We start from the raw sequence: 23,369 nt of genomic DNA, 5'->3' as shown, positions 1-23,369 counted from the left end.
TGTATCAAAATTTACTAGTTGTGTGAAAAGGTCCATCTAGAGGTTATTTATTAAATGTATTATAAATGTCAAAATAGTATGTAACTGTGAAAATGCTTAGAGATGGTTGTATATTTTAACTTATTGTGGTATATATTTAATACCTGATTTTCATTCCACAATCATCAACCTCTATGTACTCAGATAATGGTTTTTTAAAAATGATTGTTTCCCAGTATGTTGCCAATTGACTAAGAAACTTCGCTGGTTTAGTTCATAAATATTCCTTAGTGTTTAAGAGTTTTATTTTAATCAAGTATATGTTAAATACATATTTAATAAAACGTATGCTTTATATCCATAGGTGTGGACTGGACCCTGGGCACCTCACATGAACAGTGTGCATATGAACCAGCTTGGCTGATGAGGATCAGCTTGTTAGCCTGCAGATTCCTTTTCATTCAGAGGAAATCACAAGTGGCCGAAAAAAAAATTTATGCTCCCAAATCATTCTACTGATGTGCTTGACTGAAGTGTGTAGGCTTTTTGCAGAAGAACTTACTAACTGACCTATTTTCTGTGAACATTTGTGACTGCCCATTCCCCATCATCATCCGTTTTACCTTAGTTAGCCTTTTTCTTATCATTTTTCTTTTTTTCTTTTCCCTCTTCCCCTTGGACATAACTTTCTGTTGAAGCTGTTCTTTGGCTGGTTGGTTTTAGTACTGTAAACTGCTTCTGAGCAAACACGGAAATTTAGCAAAATTATGTAAACTTGATCCTGAAGTTTTAGAATGGCAAATAAATGTACAATTGTTTACATAACAGAAAAGGCTAAGCAGAAAGTAAATTTCAATATGTCAGTATAGAGGCTCTACTTTACGTAGACTTAAATTAATGTGAGATATGTACCTTCATATTCAGAAATCTGGATGTTTCCTTCATACATTAAACTATTAATAAGTATAACTTTTCTGCTTGTGTAATTTAAGTATAAAGTAAAACAATGGGCATTATCAGTGAATGTTTCCCGACGCTGGCTTTTAAAATACCCATGCTGCTCTCCTTTTGAGTTTGTTTGCAGCAAGGCACATATAGAGTAAGAAATTTTAACACTTTTTCATGTCTTTTTATTACCTTGTCACACTTTTAAAAACTAATACACACTTCTCTCTTCACTCTTTTGTTTCTCTTCTCACCCTTGCCACTAATACCAGTAAAATTTTCTTTCTGATCGTGAAATAATTCTATAAAGATTTTTACTCTAATGGCTGCTACAGAGAGATGGAGAATCTGCATCATCACCTGTGGTTTCTTCTAACCATAAAACATTCAGTCTTTCTGAGAATTTAAAAAGCCACCACTGGTTCCCAGTCAGCATATACAAGTTCTTAATATACTGTTTATTATTAAACAATTCAGTGTACTATTTTATATTGGATAATATTGATTCTTAACATTGGCTTTGGAGTCATCAGGAGTCAACATAAAAATTCCAGTTTTCAATAATTTAGTTAAAGTTTTTATTTTCCATATTTTAAAGTCGTCTTAATTTCTACACTTGTTTGTATATTATCAGTGAAAGGGATCAACAGCTAACTTGGGGCAAGTAATAAAATAAATTTGGCGTTTGTCATTAAGACAACTTACGTTAGACATGAATACACAGGTTACAAAATAAAGCCTCCTGTTTAACCTGTTTATGTAAGACACAGGGCCACACTAAACTACTCAGTGGGATTTATCTATTCATTTCACTTGAAAAAATAAACAGTAACATATTCCAAGAAGAATATGTGTCCTACCCTGTCTCATGTGATAATAAATTATATGGTTGAAATATAAAAGAAAGCATAATGTAATGCTTTAAAAAAATGAAGTAATGTCTTTAAAAAATAATAGACATAATTCCTCATTGGTGAAACATAAACATTAACTAAAATTCAGATAGATCACCCAGGTTAACAATATTAATATGGTTCCTTGACTGTTCAAGTAAATGAAATGATTTCTTTTACTCTGGGTGCCTAAGTAAAGAGTAAAAAGATTTCTCAAACATATCCAAAAATTTATAAACACATTTGTATCTTTTAATTTAGAAGGTGGTCTTAAAATATATAAATTTGTTTTTCTCCCTGTCTGTGATTGATACAACCATATTTAAAGGAAAAGCTAAATGATATCCTACAAATAAATGTAGCTATGACATAAAATTATTGCACTTTACTAAGAAAGGGGTATAATGCTATTTAACAGAGTATTTTATGTATGACTTTTGCCACTATCCTATAACTTTTTGCTTAGTTTCTTTTCTGTGTTTACTAGGGTTATTTTCTAATTAAAATAATCCTGCTAGATAACAGATACCACCCAGTATTTATCACAACACATGACTTGTGTTGACTCACAAGAGTGAGTTTCTTAAGATGGGGTGTCTTGCTAAAAAACAGAGAAAAACTGTTTTTGTTTTTTTTTTTTTTTACTTCAAAGCTATGGGACAGGGGAATATTGATTGGAATGCTCCTAATTTAGTTTTTGGGGCCAGGCTTGTTAAATATAATACCATGGTTTTAGAAGTCTGTACTGGGAACATTTTTCAGATACATTTTTTATATTTCAGATGTAATGCAGTGCACTTTTATTTGAATAATAAAAAAAATCATCTTTTGAGACCATGCAGGTCTTTTTTTTCCCCCTTTTTGGAAAGTATGTGGTATGTATAATTGCAGACTACATAAGGTATTTCTTTTCTCTTATTCTTTTAAGAAGCAGCTTAACTGTTAGATGTAACAGTTAGGTTAGTTCACACTTTAAATCCCAAAAGAATTAATACCCAAATTATTGTGTAATCATTTAGAAATGATTTTGTGTACTGGTGCCAAGAGAATTCCCATGGTATGCCTTTTCAACATATATTTCAGCATATACCAGTATATTCCAAAAAAGTGATTTTAGTATTTATGTGAAAGGTATTTTTCCCTTCTGTTTCCTGTTACTACAAAGTTAAATCAATCTATTAGTAATTGAAAATTACTTTTTTGGGGGGTAATTACTATACTTATCTTACAGTCATTTTTCTTCTCAGGAGAAGGGAGGTAAATAGTTTACTAATAGTTCCTGTCTTGTTTTTCATGAAAATATTATTATATTTTTCTATTGATTACAATGACCTAATTATACATTTCATAAATATTTTTGCACATTTTAAAAACACTTTTTAAAAACAATAAAAGTGTCAGATTAAACAGATAAATCTGGCATGACATTTAAAGAATGCTAGAACTTTCATATAACAAATTTTTAACTCAGGATTATTTCAGAATGATTCAAAATATCAAAGGAAAACCATTTCACTGTTTTTCATTACTAACATGGAGATTGAGTATACCAGTACTCTGTATTTTTACTTTAGATAAATGTATCTATTCAGATGTCTTTTAATATTAATGTTTGGGATATTTACATTGTAATTTGTAAATTCTAGATGCTCCTGAATCTTTTTGGAAATATATATATCCCAGATTAAGCAAGTCACAACACTCAGTTAACTGACGGTATTGTAAATTAACTGCTGTTAATTCCAAATGATTGAAATTTAGGATGAGAGCATCATTAATGCTCTAATATTTAATCTACAGTGGTACACACCTTGATTGCAAAAACACCATCACTTATATTTTGGATAAGTGAATACAGAGAAAAATGTGTTACTGTGGCTTTGACATAAATAAGAATTTCTTTTTGTGACAGTAAAAATACAGGACTAATATTTGGGTCATTAGAGGTTTCATATGAGACTTCTACCTTGAAATCAGTTCACACTTTTGAAAAGTAAAAGCCAATATTGTATACTTAGTACTTAAAGTGAAGTGAAAGTGAAGTAGCTCAGTCCTGTCCGACTAAGTCAATGATAATTCAAGATAATTTTTTTTTAATGAGAAAAAAAGCTAATTCTACATTAGGTAACTTTGGTTTTAAAAGGCAATGCGTTATTAGGAAAAAGAAATGTAATTCTAAGGGATCACTTTAAGTTGCTCATGAAAATATCCTTTAAAGTTTCTTTTGTTAATACTTGAGAAGGTGTATTTGGGAAGAGAGAAATTTAAATGACTGTACATATAGACCGTCTATATATATATATAATAGACTATATTCACATTTTGACCTCCATTCCTGTGTTCAGCACAGTGATGAATAAGAATTTCAGAAATTTCTGACAGTAAATATATAGTCTTTGTTTTTCAGGAGCTTTAAATAAAATTAAGAAAAAAGTTAGCTATGTGATGTAGTATGAATAAAAAGACAGGAATAAGGTAATAACAAGTAGTTGAACTTTTTAGAAATGTTGAAAAATGTTTTAAAATGAACTTTTTAAACATAATATATCCATTTGCAAAGTATTAGGGTTGACATGATTTCAGCTGGTTTCCCCAATATTTGTATAGTCACTCTGTAGTATATTTTTCCACTCAAAATACTCAGGGTATCACAATGTTTGTTACCAGTACATACATAGACATTTGTATATTGTATTTGTAATTGACAAATATTTCTCCCTACATTCTATACCAAGTAGATAGCCAGTCCTGATCATCTCCATTAACCAAATTGTAAACTGTATGTTTTAAGTATATGAAATTAGGTTAAATATTCATACATTTTATTTAGGTCACAATATTCAAACTTAGAGAAGTGGAACATTTTTAAATGAGACTATAAGCTGTGACCCCAAAATGTAGCAGAAAAGGTGAACCTACACTCATCGAAGAAGTTCCAGCCCCGACTCCTGAATACAAATCCACAGAAGGAAGTCTTAGGAATTTGAGGAATAGCTTGAAAAATTATTGATTTAAATTATCTGAATAGTGAATGCATAAACGTGGAGTTTTTATTTTAGGATCTTTTTCCTTTCATTAACTCCTTTTCTCCTACATATCAAAGGTCACAGTCCTTAGGCTTAAATGGCGCTGCAGAAAGTCCAACTCCTGATGTTATCAGGTCTCTGCAACAAGAGGAGTGCAGCAGCATAGAAGTTGTTCCTTTGCTCCCTCAACCTTCAGGCCAAGATAATTCCATGTAAAATTCTTTTCCACTTTAAACCAGTAGTCAGTACCAATAGGTTGCTTGTTTTAACTTGACAAGTGGATAGGGAGACAGCGATACAGGCTTTTACTTTTGGGAAAAAAATTCTGTATGTAACATATGTTGGGATGTGTGTGTTAACATATAAAATTTCATGAATGGATTTAATCATGCAATCTGAAGGAAGATCACTTCCTGAACCCAGCGAAAATACATCTGGTACCCCTGGGTAGGTGCACAGTGAAGCAAGAACAGTAGCTCCAGTTTGACATTACCCCAATATTGGCTGGCACCTTCGTTTTAATCAATGATTTTGTTCCTCAACACAATTTGGCCTCTAGGTCTAACGATGATCATTATGTTAAGAAACTCCATGTCATCCCATAGTGTTCCCAGGAACACAAAGCTAAAAACTAGTCCATGTATATTTAGCCTGCTCCTTTTAACCAGAAGACACCTGATGTTGCTGTTCAGGCTCCTGAAAGTTTATACACGATGTTAAGCCCCAATAAAGAAGTCACCGTGCTGCCAGTGATAATTACCCTTAACTCAGGAGATGGTTCTTTACTCTTAATAAACTTTACTGCTCTTTATAATGAAAGATGAAACACTAAAACTGGTTCTGAAAATGCCTATTAGGACAAATGAGCAAATTAAATATTTATAGCACAGACTATAAATATGCTTAGTGCATAAAGACTTGATTTCAACAACACAGAAACACGCCTCTCTCCAAACTGGCATTTCAGCAACGCGTTCAAGGTAGAGTATAATCTCAATCCCTAGCGGAAGCAATCGGGGCGCACATAAAGACGTGGAGGGCTACCTTCTGATCACAAAAAGCACCCACAAAGCTTAAACCATGACATGATTAGCTAAGTCAAAAAGAACGTAAAGGTATATGCCGAAGACCGACTTTACAGGACGAGAGCTTCCTAGAGAACGCCTCGCCGCGCCCCGGGCACCAAGTCCCACCCCCAACACTACAATTCCGGTCTAGCCTCGAGGAGCTCCACCGCGGCAGCGCGAAAGTTTCGTGTCTGCGCAGTAGGCTTGCTCAGTGCCGCGTGGGAAAGGTGGGACTTTCCTGCCTCGTGCGTCATCTCTAGTGCGACTCAGTACGTCACTGGCTTGACCGGGAAGGTCAACTGTGGCTACCCGCGGGATCCCGCCCACTCCACGCCGGGGTTGCTGGCGCATGCGCGTAGAGGCCTCGGCGGAGCGGTGCGAGCGTTCCTGGTCCGTGAGGCCGGCGTTTCGGTCCCAGCCCGGGCGCGGAGATGCTGTGCCGGCTCAGCGTTAGGTGGTTGCGGCCCCGGCCTGCCCTGCAGGTCCGTGTCTTGGACCCATCGCTCGCAGGGGCCCCAGCGGGCGGCGCCAAGAGCTCCGCTCTGCCAGTGTGGGCGGTGGCATCGGTCTCCGCAGTTGGCCCGAGCGGCGCGGGAGGCTGGTACGAGGCCTTGGCTACCTCGGCGCCGGTGCAGAGCGCAGAGGACGTACTGCTCTTCGCCCACACCGCCTCGGGCCTGCCCTGGTGGGGCAGCATTCTCCTCACCACCGTGGCCCTGCGCGGGGCCGTCACGCTACCCCTGGCTGCCTACCAGCACTACATCCTGGCCAAGGTGAGGGGTGCCAAGCCGCGCCATGGACCGTGCATACCCACTTCCGTGGTGAGGAGGGTCCATGTCTCACCGGGGCGTAAGGTCCCCAGATACTTCCGGAGTACTTACTGTTAATCACCATCACCTTTAAGGCAGCAAGCTTATAAAAAGGAATTAACACAGGTAGAAGTAAATGCAGATTCTTTTATGGCTCTGTACCTACAAAGAACATATTGAAGATACTTTAATAGACTACCGTTTCTTCAGTTTATATTACTGGAAAACCCAGGGTTGAAACATTGAAAGTGTGGAGTGTAGGGCTGATTTAATCCTTAAAATAACCCTGTGAAGTAGGTGCTGTTATACATTTTATATAAGAGGGAACAAGACTTTTGAGGTTGAATAATTTGCCCAACATCACACTGGTTAAGTGTATAAGCTGGAATTTTAATTTGATTGCAATTGAGGATATCTTAAGTTAACATCTTGTGAGCAATCTTAGAGTTTCCTGACACAACCAGTAAACTACATTTTTTTAAATGAGTTTAGGAAATAGTAAAATTATGAGTGGTTATGAAACAGATCTTTAATGTGCTCATGACAAAGTCTACTTTTTCTTTAGCTAGGTGGAAAATTTGCAGCCAGAAATAAAAAACATTGCACGACATCTTAACCAAGAAGTTGCAGTTCGTGCACATCAGTTGGGATGGTCCAAGAGAGTTGCCAGGTAAGCTAATTCTCTGCATGTAAGACCATGAAAAAATATATATGTATGTATGTGTGTATTACAGGGTATGGTATTCTGTAGCTTTAGCAGCAAAGTGGTTCTTTTTAATAATTTAAAAAGTTTGTGGCATGGAAGGTTTATATACTGGACTGAAAGCAAAAAGAGAAAGCAGAGTTCCTTGATTTTAAAGGACTCCAGATTACTGAAAAAGACAGATGTGTAATCAAATAATGACTGGATTAAGTAACTAAAAAAGATTATGTACAAGGAGTTAAGTCATCATGGGAAGTTAGGGAAGGCTTCACAGGATGCAGATACTGCAGATGCCATTTTGTTGAGATTTTGACAGCATTTTGACAGATTTTGACACCTTCTGACAGCATAGAGCAGGTAGCTGCCCAAAAGAATGAGGAGACAGAAAATATAAATGCCATGGTAAAAGCAACTGGGTAGGCCAGGAGTTGTTACTCTGCTATAGTTATCCTGTGTTGCTGTCTCCCTGAGCTCTTTGAGAGCCCTTGCCTAAGGGTTCTTGACCATGTGAGTAGTTCTATGTGGGCAGCCATCCACTAAGAATTTTTAAGTCTTCTCCTATCCACCTACCCTAGTTCTGCTTAGTTAGGTTCCCAAATTCTGATTCTTACTAGGCTGTGACAAAGTGTTCAGCATCTCATAGCAATGAGAAAAATAAGGGTGTTTTAGTATGAATATGTAATGTGTATATATATGGGTATATGTGTGTCTTAGTCACTCTGTCATGTCCAACTCTTTGTGACCCCAGAAATTCTAGCCCGCCAGGCTCCTCTGTCCCTGGGATTCTCCAGGCAAGAATACTGGAGTGGATTGCCAGTTCCTTCTCCAGGGTATCTTCCCCACCCAGGGATCAAACCCAGACCTCCCACATTACAGGCAGATTCTTTACCATTTGAGCCACCAGGGAAGGCCCTATCCATATATTTTTATCTATATAGGTATAAATTTGCCAACTATCTGCAATATGAAATTGAGTCCCTCTTTATATAGTGTTCCCAAATTCTGATTCTTACTAGAAGTTCCCTAGTGGCTCAGAGGTTAAAGCATCTGCCTGCAATGCAGGAGACCTGGGTTCGATCCCTGGGCTGGGAAGATCCCCGGGAGGAGGAAATGGCAACCCACTCCAGTATTCTTGCCTGGAGAAGCCTATGGACGGAGGAGCCTGGTGGGCTACAGTCCAGGGGGTCGCAAAGAATCGGACACGACTGAGCGACTTCACTTTATATAGTGTTAAAAGGACCTGCCATTTAAAAAAAATCGTTCTTATAGCTTAATGTCTTTACTTGATGAAATAAAAAGTTGGTAAACCTATAGTTTGGAAGTTTTACTGATCAAGGAAGTCTGAGGACTACAGCTCTAGACCAGAAGAACACATTAGTGGCTGCTCACGTGGGTTATAAGTGCAGCCTAGGTAAGCCTGTGCCACCGTCCTTATGCATCCCTGGCAGGATGATTGTCCAGACACATCCTTACACAGATGAATGACTTTCTAGAGGAAGACGTTATCTGAGGGTTTCCTGCATTGTCAGTGGAGCTGGGTTTTGAAGAATGGAAGGGAATTCGTCAGGTGAACGAACAGCCAGGAAAGTGGACAGTCTGCAAAGATGATGTAATAACTTCCAAGGCATGCTGATGTGCAGGTCTGAGTTGTTGGATGACCCAGGTCATTCAAGGGACCAGAAAAAGAGTAACAGGAAATAAAGCTGAAAGAGTGGGTGAAGACTGAGTTACAAGGAGCCTGGAATGTCTCTGTGTACTTTCTTAATTCAGTGCATTATAATTTGATTAAATTCCGCAAACCTATTGAAAACCTACATGCCACAAGAGATTTAAAGATGAAGACCTATCTAATACTCTAGTCTAGAAAGTGGGACGTAAGAACAGGAGTTGAAAACAACAACAACAACAACAAAAAAGGAGTAACTAATATGGTTAACAGAGAAACAATGAGAAAATCTTTATGAAAGAGTTGATTGAAGAATGGAGACTGTTTTGACAGGTCAAGAGCATACATCGTACAGAACCGCATTGCTCTGAAAGGGATGTTCAGGGATCAGGTGATTGAGTTTGGCTGGAGTGGAGAAATTGGAGTAAAGTGTGCTTTCACCTCTAGTATTTCTGATTTAAATTGTGGTCACACCATGTTAGTAGTGAAATTTCCCTTGTTAAAGCCTAGTTTGCCTAAGACCTCCAGAAACAAAGCCTGTAGTTTGACAGTGGCAGATTTCTCAAATTGTTATGTAATTTGCTTACATTGTGAACGGACTTTGAGTAAAAGGCTTTATTTTCCCTTTTTTTTTTTCAGCAACCGCTTGGCGTAGCTTAGGGGCTTCCCTTTTAGCTCAGTTGATAAAGAGTCGGTCTGCAATGCAGGAGACCCCAGTTCAGTTCATGGGTCAGGAAGATCTACTGGAGAAGGACTAGGCTACCCACTCCAGTATTCTTGGGCTTCCCTGGTGGCTCAGCTGGTAAAGAATCCATCTGCTATGCGGAGACCTGGGTTCTATCCCTGGGTTAGGAAGATCTCCTGGAGAAGGGAAAGGCTACCCACTCCAGTATTCTGGCCTAGAGAATTCCATGGAGTATGTAGTCCATGGGGTTGCAAAGAGTCAGACACTACTGAGCGACTTTCACTTCACGTTGGTATAGCTTCTGACAGCCAAAAATACTACATAAATCCTTTAGCCAGTAACCACAGCATGGGTGTGTTTATCCTGTAGGGATGAAGCACAACTAGTATTCAAATGATATTTTCCTCTCCCTTTTTCCCTCTTCCCTCAAACTAGGCTCACTTACCTAAAGACTATGCGGAGGCTTGTTTCAGAGCTCTATGTTCGGGATAACTGCCACCCCTTCAAAGCAACTGTGCTGGTCTGGATTCAGCTTCCAATGTGGATCTTCATGTCTATCGCTCTCCGAAATTTTAGCACAGGGGCAGCACATTCAGAAGGTAGTTACTATTGAAATGTAATTCCCCCAAGCAAGTTCTCTGACACTGTCTTGTATTCTAAAGAAAAAGCAAAAAATAAAAATAAAAAAACATCCATACTTTCTGTAACTGGAATACACTTTTATCATCTCCCTTATACAAGTATAGCATTTCAAATATTAAGTGTAACCAAGCTAGCTGTATTGAGAATACAAATCAGTTTAGGAAGGATGTCACTACTACTACTTCTTGGAAGTCTTAATAAAATTAGTAGTATAATTCCATAATATGGTTTCAGGGCCATGAATTTTTTCTATTTATAAATTGAAGAAGCCAGAAAAACTTTCACAGTTATAAGTGCAAATATTAATACGAAAGGTTACAAACTAAGGGGCTGTTTTTACTTTCATTTAAAGGTGTTTCTAACCATACAGTAATCTAAATTGACTTGAAAGAAAGCAGCCTATAGACAAGTAATTTTTTAAATTTCAGTCTGTAAAGGTTACTGCTACACGTCTTTAGTGTCTCCACATCCTTTTGCTCCAGAAACTTCTTACCTCTTTCTCAGTACAAGAACTAGCTTATGTTGTAGAGTGAAAATAACCTGAATAAAAAGTGCAAGTCTTCAGTGTGAGGAACACCTTACTGGGATCACTCCCTCTGCTGTTTTTAGAAATCCTTTTGTTTCATCTATAAAAATGTTTCAGCAGGTTTTTCTGTTCAGGAGCAGTTAACTACTGGTGGGGTCCTGTGGTTTCATGACCTCACTGCTCTGGATGCCACTTGGATTCTGCCTGTCTCCGTTGGTGTCATCAATTTATTAATAGTGGAGGTCAGTGGTTTTAAATAAGATTTGCTTGCTATTTAAATCATTGAGATTTCTGTTGGTGTCCCGACATCAGATATAAATGAATTTGAGTTACTGGTGATAACTCTGAGCTAACATTGAGACTAGTTGGTTTTTTGGGTTTTTAGTATATATTTGTTTATTTATTTGACTGTATTGGGTCTTAGTTGTGACATGTAGGAACTTTGAGTTGTGGCATGTTGGATCTAGTTCCCTGACCAGGGATCGAACCTGGGCCCCCTGAATTGTGGGCGCAGAGTCTTAGCTAATCATGAGACCCCTTGGTTTTGGTCACAGATCAGTTGTTGATTAATTTTCTGGGGCCAGTTCTTTAACCTCTCTGGGGGATCAGAGTGCTCATAATTTAAAATAAGAGAGCTAAATTGGAACAGTTCCAAAATCTCCTTCAACTGTAAAATGGTACGATGCTAGTACATAACAGTTCTGTGATTTGCTTCTTGGTAAAGGCAGCAATTAAGATGTCAGTCTGGTCTTATTCCCACAATATGTTGATGTTTTGTGTATATGTTTAATATGTCAATTAAACATACCTGACTGCCAGTTTTAGTCATAGAATTTCTTTATAAAATGAAATGGAGAAACATACATATAAAATATGACCTCTTAGCCCTATCTTACCATTAGCTCATGCTACTTTACTCAACTTGAATTTAGGGGAAGCTTGTCTTTAGTTCCATAAAGAATTGTTCTTAGACTCTTGAGAAGAACGTAGACCCTTTAACTAGAAGAAATCTTAGGAATCTAACGAAGTTGAGATTTCACAGACCTCATATCTGTTGATTGCTGTTTGGGAAATCTAATACACCCCTTATTTTTTCCAGATGAGAAATATGAAGATTCTCAGGTCTTAGGTGAAGGTTTCCTGAGGAAAGACGCTATGTGTAGTCTTAAGTGTTTTACCCTAAGAGCATCTAGCATAGTTCTGTGAACTTGGTTAGTAATTAGTATTTCTTGGGAAGAAGGAAGTGATGACACAAGGTCACAGTGAATTGATGTCAGTCCTCTCATCTTTCCTTTATTCCATCTAACAACCAAGCATGCATAAATTTAATAAAAGCCTATTCTTGCTTAACATTTACTGTGTACCAGGCACTATTGTAAGCAATTCACATGAGTTAACTCATTTAATTCTTAACAATAGTCCTATGATGTAGGTGCTGTTATTATCCCCATCTTACGGTGGAGAGTGGGAGGCACGGAAAGGTGAAGTAACTTGCCCAAAGTCACATAACCACTAAATGCAGGGCTACCATGTGAATCTCGTAATTTGAGTGTAGAATCACAGAAGCTGTGCTCATAATCGTTAAGCTAAGCTGCCTTGTAAGTAATTCATAAACCATAACTCCTCTTCCTAGCCTTCTTAGTTCTTTTCTGTGGTCCAGGTAACCAGATCACAAACCTTTCAGATACCTGTTAAGGTCTTTCTCTGTGCCAGGCCCTGTATTTAGGTGCCAAAAAACAAGGGTAATGATTCATACATAATACCTATCTTGAAGGGACTTCAGTTTTACAATCTTTAAAAAACACTGACCTATAAAAATTATGCTTTGATCCTATTTAATATAGATGAATCTCTTTATTGCTGTTACTTAGTTCCATTTAAGAATTAAAGAGTTGATCAACCAGTGATAGTTGACCAACAAATCAGTGTTTTGTTTTTTAATTTTTATTGCTTTTGTTAAAATATAGGTAGAGGCCAGTCAAAAATCACTTTGCATTTTAAAGCTTGTCTCATTTAATGTGTATTTAGATAATCAGCATGTGTGTGTTTATTTTACCCTTTCAGATTTTTGCTCTGCAAAAGCTTGGAAAGTCTCGTTTTCAGACGTATATTACGCACTTTGTTCGCGCAGTGTCAGTGTTGATGATTCCAATAGCGGCAACAGTACCTTCAGTGAGTAAGCACCAACATTATGTGAAGCATGAGCTAAATATAAATTCTCTCTGTTTTTAGCTTAGACTGACTGACATTGTGCCTCTTCTATTGTGCTTCCTGTGACTACTTAATCCTTTACTGGTTTCTGATTTCTGTAATAACAAATCTACTGACTCTATCACCAAGTGACACCTGAATATTTCTTGGGATTGGTTAATCTTCCTTAACGTGAATGTGTCTTAACCCTCCATTTTCCTCTTTTTTTTTTTTTAATCTTGCAGAGTACTATGAACAGTACTATGAGTGTAGCATTTGCTCTGTTTTATTAGTTGATATATTGAATTCTTTTTGTCTTCACAGAGGGATCCAAGGAATTTAGCATTTAAAAAGGAAACAAAAATTTTTCCCCACCAAGGATCCACATGGGTTCATATGTAATATTATTTGATCTCATAGAAATTTTATGAGATAGGTATACTTGTCCCCATTTATATGTAATTAAACTTTTATAGGAATAGAAAAATAATGTTATATTTGCAGTTATTTCATTTTTTTAGCTTTTTGCTTATTTTTCATGGATACTTTAGTGCTAAGATGGGTAAAGCTGTGTCAGTATATCTGTCTTTGCTCCGAATCAACACAGAGACCGTAAAGTAGTGGTCATTTGTTGCTGGTAGTTCAAGTTCTGTCCCTTGTATAAAAGTACTTATAGGACTTGTCTTAAAAATCTGAAATAGTATGTTTTCAGCATCAAAAAAGTCTGTTAAATACTTTTCATCTGTCACTTAGACATAGTACTGTCATTAATCCTGTGGAAAATAAGTTTCCTCATTTCTAAAAGAGATACCATAATGTCTATGAAAATTAATGAAATAACAAGTGCCTGTTAGAGTACTCCTCATATAATAATAATGTTATAAAATACTCTAAAAACAGAATAATGCAAATTCACAATATTTCTAAGGAGAAATAATACCAATTATAACTGAGGAAAACCGCAGATAAGTAAAATAGCAGTAAAGTTCTAATGAGAGGTTGGGTTCCAAGTGAGTAACAGAGCTTTTCATATATAGGAAAGTCAGAATTAGGCATTTAATGTAGAGCTGATACGGCAGCTCTGCAAAGACGTGAGAAAGACTGCCTAGTTCTCTCTCAGTGCTGCATCGTCCACAACCTCTCATTCTTGTCTTGAAAGCCACAGGATAGTCATGATGGCCACTGAAGCTTGTTATCTTGCAAGAATAGCAAAAGGATGCTTCAGCTACAGTCAGATGCTTCAACTACAGTCAGCCACTTAAGGACCCTTGCCAGATGCCCTACCAAACACTTGTGCTTACGTCTTAAATATGTGGCCATACCAAACTGCAGAAGAGGATGAAAAGTATAGTCTTTTTTTTTCCAGATAGCAATATACCTTGCTGAAAATTAGGATTTTATTACTAACGAAGATGAACGATACTTATTAGGCAGTTTGTAGCCTGAAGTAGTTGGGCCCAGGGTACTGTTTGCTTCATAGATAAGTTTGATGATGGTGCTAGCTAATATTTATTCGACATGAATTTTGTGCCAGGCCCTGTTTTAAGTCATTATGTACACACACACACACACACACACACACACACGTATGTATTAGTACATGTATTTCTCCCAACAGTGCACTGAAGTAGGTGGTATTATAATCTCCAATTTAACCCTGAGGCACAGAGAGGTTAAGTAACTCATGGTCACTCATCTGTTCAGTGGCAGAGTCTTCACACACATCCAGGCATTTTGGCTCTTACTCTTTAGCCAATAATCTGCCTTTAAGATTTCATTACTTCCCTTAAAAACTTGTTCTGGAACAAATAAATGCTTAATGTAAGCCACTTACTGTGCTTACCACACTACGTGAATTTTCTCATTTATTCTTCACAGTATCCCTGGATACAGTCTGTCCCTCATTTTATAGAAGAGAAAACCAAAACAAGAAAAAAAAAGAAAAATAACTTGCCAAAAGTTAAATAAATAGATTTCAAACTCAGGCAGTTAGATCCCAGGACTGGACTCAGCCAGCACATGGTCTTGCCTCTGGGGCCTGCTTACCTTCTGATGCCAAAGAGAAGTTTAGAAAAGATGTATGTTTGTATGGACGTATGTTTGTATGTATATATGGGGATGATTCAAGAGGCTGCAGACTAAAAGACTACCAATTATAACTGAGGAAACCCCCAGATCAAGTAAAGTAGCAGTAAAGTTCTAAAGAAAAGTTGGGTTCCAAGTGAGTAACAGAGACCAAAAAAACAATGTCTTAAATATCCAAAAGTGGATTCTTTCATATATAGGAAAGTCAGAAATAGGCAACGTAATGTAACAGCTCTGTGAAGACATGAGAAAGACAGCTCTTTGACCTAAATAACTGAGTCTCAGTGGTGGTAAAAAAAAAAGAGTCGAGGGTTGGGCTGAGATGCTTTGTCTCAGGAAAAGGCAAAGATAATCTATTCCTGACTACACTTAGAAACTAGTTCCTGGGAAAATTTGGAAGATAGCTGACTCTGTATAGGTGTAGGGAAGCTAAGTTTGCCATAATAAATGCCTCCAGTAGCCTGCCTTCTGTGTAGCAGTTTGTCGAGACTCTCGATGGGGAAACAGTATGCTTAATTCCCAAAGAAGGAAATGAGATCTCTCTCGGACCCCTGCCTGGGAGCAGTTCTCTGCCATCCACTGTCTGTTACCAACCTCTCCTTTTGGTTTCTTTTTGTTTAGGGGTCTTCTTTTCCACTTTCTTACCTATCTGTTAGATCTGACCCAGGTATCTATTAGCTACTGCAGGTCTTGTTCAGTCCTGGTGTTCTGTTTACAGAGATTGTTAATTTTCTTTTTTATTGCCTGCCTGTCTCTGGACCTTGGAGAACAGAGAGATGCTAACATTCCTGTCCTTTCTTCTCGTTGCAGTCAATTGCCCTCTATTGGTTATGTTCCAGCTTCATGGGCCTTTCACAGAACTTGCTGCTCCGTTCTCCTAGATTTCGCCAACTTTGCAGGATCCCGTTGACCAAGTTAGATTCAGACACTCCTTATAGGGACCTCTTGGCTGCCTTTCACTCCAAGATCATTTCAAGAAAATCACGTACTTTCTAGTAATTTCTGAAACAATTACAGGTTTCACTGTTAATGTATTTAGAAGATTTAGAACTTCAGATATGATTTAATTTGCTTTTGTTTAAAATCATGAACTCTGTGAAGTACTGTGGATTGATATAATCCAGACATATATAACAATACTTAAAATCTTTCAGTGCTAAACATGTAGTATATTTAATTGTATGCTAAGACTGTAAAAGTGGAATTGAAGTGTCAGGCCCTGTTTATAAAATTACAACTTGCTAGAGGTTCCAGAACTTTGGAGAACAGGACTAGAAAAGTTTATAAAATAAGAGAATCCAGTGGGGTGATTTCTAAAATTTGTAGGATGTGGAGGATCATAGACCGGTTTGATCTTTTAATAAAGCCATGGTTTTCTCTTCAGAAAAGTCCTTGAAATAACAAATGGAGGCCTTTTTTGAGCCCCCATCCCAACTCCTGAAGGCTTTCTGATAATTCCTGGTTAATAAATAATTCTAATGGAACAAGTTAATGTATGATTTTAAAATGAAAGGGACTTGAGATACATACTCATGTGAAGTAGTCCACACATGTAAGAAAGTACCTAACATGGTAGGTGGTGTTGCTTTTCAGCTGTGCTCTGAAAGAATATAAAAAGTGTACATTCCTTTATAATTTAAGAAGTCTGCAATAAAGGGTATAGCGCTGAGTACTGCTGGAACCCAAAGTAGAAAATCTTAAGCTAATCATATAGAATATGAAGGAACTCAGTATCTCTGATAGCCATCTTCCTTGGTAGCTGCCTGCAATGCGGGAGACCTGGGTTTGATCCCTGGGTCGGGAAGATCCCCTGGAGAAGGAAATGGCAAACCACTGCAGTATTCTTGCCCGGAGAATCCCATGGACGGAGGAGCCTGGTGGGCTACAGTCCACAGGATCGCAGAGAGTCGGACATGACTGAGCAACTTCACTTTCACTTTTCAGTATCTCTGATAACCTGTTAAGTAAGTAAAAGTTTTGTATTAGGGTGAAGATAATGCTAGTCAAGAGATTTCTTTAGACCTGACCTGTTCATCTTGTTGTGATAATACATAACATTAAGTTGGTCTGGGAATATCATATATGACCTAATTCATAATGTCATAGCTTAAAAAAGTGCCAAATTTTAAAAGCTTGAATGATCAGGATAGTATTTATCAAATTTTAATAATTACTGAATACGTGAAAATACATTAGTTTCAATGTTACTAGAAATTAAACAGTACATGAAGAATCAGCTTATTCAGCCAGAAAGCATGCATCTGAACAGCATGTCTTCACTCATTAGAGATGTAATCGTTGATCACATGATTGTGAAATAGGATTGTTTTGTAGAATTCTGGAGATGGAGTTGAGTCTTTTTTGTAATCTCAAAGTACAGTAGACACTTCTCTGTTGTGGGCCCAAAGCCACAACCACTAAGAGCTTTAAACTGTCAGCAGCTGGAATCCCAACAAACAGCTGGATCAAACTTCATTAGCTAAGAACTTACATAGCCATGGGGAAGAAATGATTCCATGATTCCTGTACATAATAACTGGCCTGCCATCATTTGTGGAATACAGTCAAAAAGTAAAAAGGACTATTAAAAATCTTTGAACTTTATTTGGTAGTTGTATGACCCTTGTGAGTATTGTGTCTCTGTTTTGGAACTCTTACTCTCAGATAAAGTAAAATGATATTTACTGGTATATTTGTTTTCTGTGGATGCTGTTAACAAGATCTTCATGCTGCTTATACAGCAAGAGGAAGATGCTGTTGAATATATTGGATATTATATATCTCTTTCAAATTTTTCTTTTAAGGGGTAGATTTAGGGATTGCCTTTCAGAAAGAAATAGGTCCTACAAGAGGGTCCTCCCCACAGTTCACCACTGCTGTACTCAGAAAGCCTAGCCTTCATGTCTGTTTCACCTAAGACTTAACCATAACTCAGTTAAGAATTGATAAAATTCTTGTTTTATAGCAAAATGAAAGCTAGCAGTTTTTCTTCACCTCTTTGGGCTTCTTCCCTCCCCTTTAGCCTATATTGTTCAGTTCAGTTGCTCAGTTGTGTCCGACCCTGCGACCCCATGATTCACAGCACACCAGGCCTCCCTGTCCATCACCAACTCCCGGAGTTCACTCAGACTCACGTCCATCGAGTCAGTGATGCCATCCAGCCATCTCATCGCCTGTTGTCCCCCCTTCTCCTCCTGCCCCCAATCCTTCCCAGCATCAGTCTTTTCCAGTGAGTCAACCCTGCATGAGGTGGCCAAAGCACTGGAGTTTTCAGCTTTACCATCATTTCTTCCAAAGAAATCCCAGGGCTGATCTCCTTCAAAATGCACTGGTAGGATCTCCTTGCAGGCCAAGGGACTCTCAAGAGTCTTCTCCAACACCACAGTTCAAAAGCATTAGGCATCTGCATAAATCAGAGCTCTTTAGGAGATGACATTCCATCTTAATCTCATCAGTGGACACAAGGAGATACACTTCCTTCTTTTTTTATTTTGTTTTGGTTTTGTGCATTAAAAGTTTTAATTAGTACTCAGTCAAAAAGCCCACACGCAAACAGGTCCTCCCACACTCCTGCTCGTAAGGGACTGTGATGACATGTGACCCACTATTCCTGTGGGTCTGGATTGTGTAAATAGCATAAACAATCAGTATCATACTGTTATTTGACATAAACCCAAAAGGCTTTCCCAGAGGTTCAGTGGTAAAGAATCCACCTGCCAATGCAGGAGACACAGGTTTGATCCCTGGGTTTGGAAAGATCCCCTACAGTACAGGGAAATACAGCCCACTCCAGTATTCCTGCCTTGGAAATCCCATGGACAGAGAAGCCTGACAGGCTACAGTCCATGAGGTCACGGAGTCAAACAACTGAGTGACTGATTACCCTTCACTAGTCCTCATCTTTGTCCCCAAAACTTTCACACGTTGACATCTAATTGGCAGAACAGCCCCCAGAGCTTTCTGACTGTCTCCCAGATTATAATCCTCAAATTGGCTTGAATAAAATTTTCCATCTTTTTTCTTAGTCTGTTAATTTTTTCTGTTGGCAAAGCTGTATATTAAAGCATTTTAATCCTGGTTGATTTCCTGTCCATAGGAACTGCAAGACCTAGCAGTTACCACAAGAAAGAAAAATTACCAGCTGAGGAATGGCAGCAAAACATTAAACAGAGGGAGCTCTTTCACATAAACCTTGCCTAGTTCTTAAAACAGCAACTTTTTGCTTTTCTGTAACTCCAACATGAGGGAAATACACAACTGTCCCAAAGGAATATATAACAAATCCCTGTTCCTTTGTACTCTACCACTATCTCTTGACTACCCAGTTTTTACATAAGATCTTCTAATTGATTAGGCCTATACTGCTGATTTTGTTCTATAAAATGAGGACTCCGGGGTGCTTGAGAATAAAAATATTGATGGAAAGACCTAAAATAAAAATAAATGCTTCAGGAAAGCACCCAGTCTTATTGAGTTCTAAGGCAACAACAACAGTAAAATTTCTGTCCTTGAAGATCCCTACTAGACCCTAGAGGGCCAAGCACTACATGACAAAGAAGCTTCTAGGGACCATTTTAAGGAAACTTCAGTGGGCACGCTTTTCCTCTTGTATCCCTTGATAAGGTGATTATATTTGTTTTTCCTTAGTTGAGAAGGCAGCATTATATTTAGCCTTGGTTTTTGTCTTCTGCCTAAGTTGTAGCTCTCCAGGAAAACAAAACTGGAGTATAAAATAGGCTGAACTATATCCCTTCCATTGCAGCTGCATTTCTGCATATTTCAACAGTGGTATAATTAATAACGAGGAATTTCTTCTAATTATAACCTCAAACTTCCTGGATTTTCTGAGGGTAAAGAGTATGTAAAATACCAATTCTGTATCTACGTAAGAATTAACAGCCTCTCATTTCATGCTATTCAGAATGTATCCCATGTGTTGCTACACTTGGGAAAACTGTGAAGTTCCATTGCAGAAGCTTCAGTTATGCTTGTATTAAGCTTCAAATACAGGTGTTCCACTTGGGGATCCAGATAAAAACTAGAAATTCCCATGTAAAATTACAGTCACGGTTTAAATGTCAAGTCCTAGTAAAAGGTAGTAAGTGCTTGTTAAAAAAAAAAAATTACAGTCACAGGACTTCCCTGGCAGTCCAGTGATTAAGATTCTGGGCTCAATGCAGAGGAAGTGGGTTCAGTCCCAGGTTGGGAAACTAAGATTCCATATGCTGCATCATGGCCAAAATAAGGTAAAGGTCACAACCAAGTACAGATTTTTGAAATAAAATATGTTCTCCCTTATCTTTGTTGTTTGTTGTTGAGTCACTCAGTTTTGTCAGCTCTTTGTGACCCCATGGACTCCAGCATGCCAGGCTTCCCTGTCCTTCACCAACTCCTGGAGCGTGCTCAAACTCCTGTCCTTCGAATCGGTAATGACATCTAACCATCTCATCCTCTGTTGTCCCCTTCTCCTTGTGCCTTCAATCTTTCCCAGTATAAGGGTCTTTTCCAATAAGTCAGTTCTTCACATCAAATGCCAAAGTATTGGAGCTTCACCTTCAGTGACAGTCCTTCCAATGAATATTCAGGACTGTTTTCCTTTAGGATGGACTGGTTGGATCTCCTTGCAATCCTAGGACTCTCAGGAGTCTTCTCCAACACCACAGTTCAAAAGCATCAATTCTTCAGTGTTCAGCTTTATAGTCCAACTCTCACATCCAAACATGACTACTGGAAAAACCATAGCTTTGACTAGAAAGACCTTTGTCAGCCAAGTGATGTCTATACTTTTTAATATGCTTTCTAGGTTGGTCATAGCTTTTCTTCCAAGGAACAAGTTTCTTTTAATTTCATGGCTGAAGTCACCATCTACAGTGATTTTAGAGCCCCCCAAAATAAAGTCTCTCAGTGTTTCCAGTATTTCCCCATCTATTTGCCATGAAGTGATGAAACCAGATGCCATGATATTAGTTTTCTGAATGTTGCATTTTAAGCCTACTTTTTCACTCTCCTCTTTCACTTTCATCAAGAGGCTCTTTATTTCTTCACTTTCTGCTGTAACGGTGGTGTCATCTGCGTGAAAGTGAAGTTGCTCAGTCCTGTCAGACTGTGACCCTGTGGACTATAGCCTACCAGGCTCCTTCATCCATGGAATTTTCCAGGCAAGAGTACTGGAGTGGGTTGCCATTTCCTTCTCCAGGGTATCTTCCCAACCCAGGGATCGAACCCACGTCTCCTGCATTGCAGGTAGATAGATGCTTTACCGTCTGAGCCACCAGGGAAGCATGTTTGAGGTTATTGATATTTCTCCCAGCATTTTGATTCCTGCTTGTCTTTCATCCAGTCCAGCATTTCTCATGATGTACTCTACATGTAAGTTAAATAAACAGGGTGACAATATACAGTCTTGACGTACTCCTTTCCCAATTTAGAACCAGTCTGTTCCATGTCCAGTTCTAACTTGCTTCCTGACCTGCATACAGATTTCTCAAAACACGGGTCAGGTAGTATGGTATTCCCATCTCTTGAAAAATCTTCCACAGTTTGTTATGATCCACACAGTCTAAGGCTTTGGCATAGACAATAAAGCAGAAGTAGATGTTTTTCTGAAACTCTCTTACTTTTGTGATGATCCAATGGATGTTGGCAATTTGATCTCTGGTTCCTCTGCCTTTTCTAAATCCATCTTGAACATCTGGAAGTTCAGAGTTCACGTACTGTTGAAGCCTGGCTTGGAGAATTTTGAGCATTACTTTGCTAGCATGTGAGATGAGTGCAATTGTGCGGTAGTTTGAGCATTCTTTGGCATTGCCTTTCTTTGAGATTGGAATGAAAACTGACATTTTCCAGTCCTGTGGCCACTGCTGAGCTTTCCAAATTTGCTAACATATTGAGTGCAGCACTTTCACGGCATCATCTTTTAGTATTTGAAATACCTCCACTGGAATTCCATCACCTCCACTAGCTTTGTTCATAGTGATTTTTGCTAAGGCCCAGTTGACTTCACATTCCAGGATGTCTGGCTCTAGGTAAGTGATCACACCATCATGGTTGTCTGGGTCATGAAGATCTTTTTTGTACGGTTCTTCTGTGTATTCTTGCCACCTCTACTTAATATCTTCTGCCTCTGTTAGGTCCATACCATTTCTGTCCTTTATTGAGCCCATCTTTGCATGAAATATTCTTTTGTTATCTCTAATTTTCTTGAAAAGATCTCTAGTCTTTCCAATTCTGTTGTTTTCTTCAGTTTCTTTGCATTGATCACTGAGGAAGGCTTTCTTACCTTTCCTTGCTATTCTTTAGAACTCTGCATTCAAATGGGTATATCTTTTTTTCTCCTTTGCCTTTAGCTTCATTACCGTGATTACCCCTACCATAGTCTGGCCTCAGGCCAAACAACAGAACAGGATCTGGGGTCTAGTTCTCACCTAATTGATATGTAGTTACCTCTTTCAGCTGGGTGAGGGCCTTAGTTCCTTCAGGACTTCAAAGGTATGCATCAGATTGTTATGTATGTCCCTTGAAGAAGAACTGGGACTCTATTTTATTTTTGAACTGTTTGATTTTTGACTGCTTTTCCTTTGTTCCTGCATTCCCGTATGATAGTTGATGACCTGTTCAAGGGCAAGCACTATAGGCAGGCTTAGATCACAGAACGGCTTAGGCCAAAAATGGCTTCTCTTACGTTGGGACAGCTGTGTCTGGGTCACCCCCTACCATATCTGCTTGCAGAGTCAGTACAGATGACACGGTCCCACGAGATTGCCCCTTCCCTCACTTCAGCACCAATCTCAGGCACTACCTACAACTTCTGCCTGACTAGGTTACAAATCTGTGGTTCCCATTACCCTTTCCTTGGGTGTGATCATCTGCTAGGACAGCTCACAAAACTTAGGAGAGCATTTTACCGACTGTTATCTATCTATATTAAAGGATGCCATTCAAGAACAGCTATATGAAAGGACTGCATGGGTCAGTGTGTGTAGGGCTGAGAACACAGAACTCCTGTGCTTTGGAGGCTTCATTATGTAGGTATGAGTGAATACAGCATTGGTCAGTGGTGACTGAATTCAGTCTCCAGCCCCTGTCCTCAGATGGGAGGTTAAGGGATAGGGCTGAAAATTTCAACCCTGTAATATTGTGATTGGTTCCTTTTG

The 23,369-nt window shown here is 38.5% G+C and overlaps 2 protein-coding genes across 12 annotated transcripts in view; both read left to right on the top strand.

Annotated features, from left to right (window-relative positions):
* ANKRD17 (ankyrin repeat domain 17) overlaps window positions 1-2,654 on the top strand; it is a 168,834-nt gene extending 166,180 nt beyond the window's left edge. For all 6 annotated transcript variants that reach the window (XM_069594331.1, XM_069594327.1, XM_069594326.1 and 3 more), the window contains one exon: window positions 344-2,654. In XM_069594331.1, coding sequence (XP_069450432.1) covers window positions 344-403 — 60 coding nt within the window. In that variant the 3' untranslated portion in view covers window positions 404-2,654. The remainder of the gene's footprint in view (window positions 1-343) is intronic.
* A 3,581-nt stretch (window positions 2,655-6,235) lies between these two features.
* COX18 (cytochrome c oxidase assembly factor COX18) overlaps window positions 6,236-23,369 on the top strand; it is a 39,917-nt gene continuing 22,783 nt past the window's right edge. The window contains exons 1-6 of one of the 6 annotated variants that reach the window (XM_069594338.1): window positions 6,236-6,392; window positions 7,289-7,389; window positions 10,209-10,372; window positions 11,062-11,183; window positions 13,006-13,113; window positions 16,027-17,906. In XM_069594338.1, coding sequence (XP_069450439.1) covers window positions 6,342-6,392; window positions 7,289-7,389; window positions 10,209-10,372; window positions 11,062-11,183; window positions 13,006-13,113; window positions 16,027-16,212 — 732 coding nt within the window. In that variant the 5' untranslated portion in view covers window positions 6,236-6,341 and the 3' untranslated portion in view covers window positions 16,213-17,906. Of the gene's footprint in view, window positions 6,684-7,284; window positions 7,390-10,208; window positions 10,373-11,058; window positions 11,184-13,005; window positions 13,114-16,026; window positions 17,907-23,369 lie in introns of those variants that run through there. The other 5 variants (XM_069594340.1, XM_069594336.1, XM_069594335.1 and 2 more) reach the window with 5 other exon arrangements.

Source organism: Ovis canadensis, chromosome 6 (assembly GCF_042477335.2).
Source record: "Ovis canadensis isolate MfBH-ARS-UI-01 breed Bighorn chromosome 6, ARS-UI_OviCan_v2, whole genome shotgun sequence".
Lineage (NCBI taxonomy): Eukaryota > Metazoa > Chordata > Mammalia > Artiodactyla > Bovidae > Ovis > Ovis canadensis.
Note: the sequence above shows the minus strand (reverse complement) of the source record. Positions and strands in the feature narration are given on the sequence as shown.